This window comes from Chrysochloris asiatica, unplaced genomic scaffold, assembly GCF_000296735.1.
Source record: "Chrysochloris asiatica unplaced genomic scaffold, ChrAsi1.0 scaffold00146, whole genome shotgun sequence".
In the NCBI taxonomy this organism is placed as follows: domain Eukaryota; kingdom Metazoa; phylum Chordata; class Mammalia; order Afrosoricida; family Chrysochloridae; genus Chrysochloris; species Chrysochloris asiatica.
In genome coordinates this window covers 8,860,083-8,863,712 of record NW_006408664.1, presented here as the reverse complement: position 1 = coordinate 8,863,712, position 3,630 = coordinate 8,860,083, and the positions used below count along the sequence as shown (strand labels likewise).

Sequence of the window (3,630 nt, the reverse complement as noted above, 5' to 3'; positions counted from 1 at the left end):
TGGTAGATTTGAATTACTGACATTGCAATTAGCAGCCCAGTTTGTAATCCACTGTGTTACTAGGGATACTTTATTATAACATACTGAACCAATTCAGGTGGTGTTAAGGCAGTTAGCTCAAGTAGGAATGAGCTTCTCTGGGCACCATGGTTCCCTCTAGACTCTTAAGATCCTTGTAAGAGCTTAGCTCTTCAGGCAGCCCTTTCTCAAGTAACTTACCTACTCTCCACTCCAGCCTTCTCAGTGCTCAGGCAGTAGTAAACTGAGGGCACAAGTTCTGCACAAAGGCCACAGTCTGCAGCAAAAGTATGGTAGCTGACGGAAAGGGTATTTGGCCAGGGGAAATCAAAGGGACCATTAGAAGGGATTTCTTACTGAGAACTAAGGTGATAAAGAACTTGATAAGGCTGTAACAATGACGAAAAGAATATTAAAATCTAAGGTTGCAGAAAGCATTGTAAATAGCAATGATATTTCTTAGAAATGTTAAGATTCAATTGAATATGTGAACAAATATAATTTAGGACTGGGATAAAAATACCTGAGAACTTATTTTTCTCTAAGCATCAAAATAACTATTGCTTCTATTTTAGTAACAGTTCATCTATTTCTAAATTAATTTCTATCTTTATTTAAAAATTAGATTTTTAACACAATGGCCAACAAAAGGACTGTGGGTTTCAATGCTGATCAAATCAGTTTATTATTAATAGAGGGTTTCCCATTAGTTAAGAAAAGCCTGGTGCTGAACTGTCAACTCCAGCTCATAGCAATCCTGCAAGACAGAGTAGAACTGCCCTCTGGCATTTCCAAGGCTTAAGGAGCTCTGGTAGCGTAGTGGTTACGAATTGGGCTGTGAACCTCAAGGTCAGCAGTTCAAAACTACCAGCTGCTCCACCGGAGAAAGATGAGGCTTTCTGCTGCCGTAAAGATTTACAGCCTTGGAAACCCTGTGCAGGGTCGTTATGGGTCAGAACTGACTTGACGACACTTAACAACAACAACAAACTACCAGCGGTTCCACAAGAGAAAGATGAGGCTTTCTGCTCCCGTAAAGATTTATAGCCTCGGAAATGCTGTACAGGGTCACTATGAGTTGGAACCAACTCCACAGCACATAACAACAACAACAACAACAACAAATCTTTACAGCAGCAGACTGTCAATGAAAGGTAGGTTTGAATCACCAACCTTTCTATTAGCAGTCTATTGCTTAACCAATGTGCCATTAGGGCTCCTTTCCCACCTGTATAAAACTGCTGCGTCTCATAGTAGTAAGCACAATAGCATTTGAAAAATATTTTGAAAAAAATTAAGATAGAAACCATAAATAAACAAAAGACAAATGAAACAAAATTGTTTAGTATAATGTTTATTCTAATTTACATTAATATCCTTCTATAAATTATTAGGTTGCTAAAGTAAAATTTTCTTAATCTAAGCATTTTAAGAATCATTATAAAAGATACCAACGTTTAAAAATGATGAGATTTCAAGATCAATGGAGTGACAAATGTCAGCTATTATCCTACAGGTCAACTTTGGTCTGTAGTTTCTGGGCATCTTTAGGCCAGGAATAACAATCAGGTAGAATCTGGTCATAATCAGTGCTATACATTTGAGAACAGACAAATGCTTTCTTGTTTGGGGGTTCAGGATAAACTGTGGCTGTCTTTTCTTGGTATGCATCTTGCACAATCTAAAAATAAGAAAATAATATTAATTACTTTACTATTAAGTACAGATGATTATGAGGACAGGTCAGTATTAGTTTTTGTTAAGTATAACATTAATTTATAATTTATATCTTATCTGTTTCAAAATATTAAGTAATGTTATGATAAAAGCACACATACATAGGAGAATTTGAAAAAATTTACAATCATACAGCATGAAGAGAAAATGATCATAAAGCAAGAGTAGGACATGATATCAACAACCAAGGAAAGTATGATTAGTGCAGATTTATTCAAGTATTATTACAGCAGGTATATTCAGATAAATCAATGTTACCATGATCTGACTAATAATTAACTTGGACTAAAATCCAAGCCATTGTATTTTTCAATAACTTCATATGCATGTGAAAGCTGGACAGTGAATAAGGAGGACCATAGAAGAATTGATGCTTTTAAGTTATGATGTTGGAGGAGAATATTGAAAAGTGCCATGGGCTGCCCATAGAACCAACAGATCTGTGTTGGAAGAAGTATAGCCAGAATGCTCCTTGGAGGCCAGGATGGCCAAACTTCATCTCTCTTACTTTGGACATATTGTCAGGAGGGACCAGTCACTGGAGAGGGATATCATGTTTGGTAAGGTGGAGGGTCAGAGAAAAAGAGGAAGACCCCCAATGAGATGGATTGGTCAAGTGGCAGCATCAATGGACTCAAGTGTGGCAACAGTAGTGAGGTTGGCCCAGGATAGGGCAGTGTTTCGTTCTGCTGTGCATAAGGTCGCTATGAGTCGGTACCGACTAGATGGCACTTAACAACAACAACAAAGACTAGAAGATTCCTATAGAATTGAACCTAAATACCTTGAATTTTCAAGAATTCTTATTCTGACCACAGTGTTTATAGAATCTCTGTATTTACTGTTGCTGATGTTGTTAGTGCTGGCAAGTTAGTTCTGACTCATAGTGACCCTGTATAGGGTTTCTGAGGAGTGGCTGGTGGGTTTGTATCACTGACCTTGCAGTTCAAACTGACCTGTGGTCCAATTCATTATTATACTGCAGTACCACACCAGGACTCCTTATTTACTATTGTTATTAAGTGTTGTTGAGTGGGTTCCAACCTGTAGCTCCCCTATTTAGGGTTTCTGCGAAGCAGCTGGTGAGCTTGAATTGTCGAACTTGCGGTTCAAACTGATTTTGCAGTCCAGCGCATTAACCCACAGCACCTCACCAGGATTCCTTTACTTATCTATTTGTTATTTACTGTAGACCCTCTTACTCCTGTCTACCTAGTCTATGTGGACTCCACAGTCAGTATTACTGATGGTTGCCAATACCATGGAATCTCTTGTCTCCATGGTTTTGTGTTGCACTCACAGTTCCAGTCCCTAATCTGGGGAGCCCTCAATGCTGGCTTCTACCTTTCAGGACTATCCATCATAGAACCATGCTGTAATTTCATACTTTTTCTAACCTTTCTTGGGCCCATTGAAGTCTTTCATAATAAAAACTCTTTTATTTTAACATCCTGTCCTTGTTCCCAAAAGGAATTCCAAACCTTCTTCTATCATCAAGTCTCAGTTTGATTGTACTGAAAATAGTCCAACCAAAAAGATATGATCTTGATTTACCAATTCAAACTGTTTTCCTCTATATCTTCATATATTCTTTTTCCCCCTATTTTCCTTGAGAAAAATGCATTTTCTTCCTTGTCAAAATGAATCACTCTATGTTGTTCTTGGTAAGTGCCATCGAGTTGATGCCAACTCATAACGACCTTGTATAGGATTTCCCGGGAGGAGTTGGTGGGTTTGAGCATCTGACCTTTTGTTTAGCAGTCCAATGCTTATCTTACAATGCCACACCAGGACTTCATAGGCATTCTTTATTGCACTCCAGTTTTTGAAAAAATAACCGAGCCACTACTTACATGCTAGACTGATTTGGATAAG

At 38.1% G+C, this 3,630-nt stretch overlaps 1 protein-coding gene across 1 annotated transcript in view; it reads right to left on the bottom strand.

The window, feature by feature from the left end:
• Nucleotides 1-1,245: 1,245 nt before the first annotated feature.
• ME1 (malic enzyme 1, NADP(+)-dependent, cytosolic) overlaps nt 1,246-3,630 on the bottom strand; it is a 215,214-nt gene continuing 212,829 nt past the window's right edge. The window contains exon 14 of the mRNA XM_006870656.1: nt 1,246-1,699. Coding sequence (XP_006870718.1) covers nt 1,529-1,699 — 171 coding nt within the window. The 3' untranslated portion in view covers nt 1,246-1,528. The remainder of the gene's footprint in view (nt 1,700-3,630) is intronic.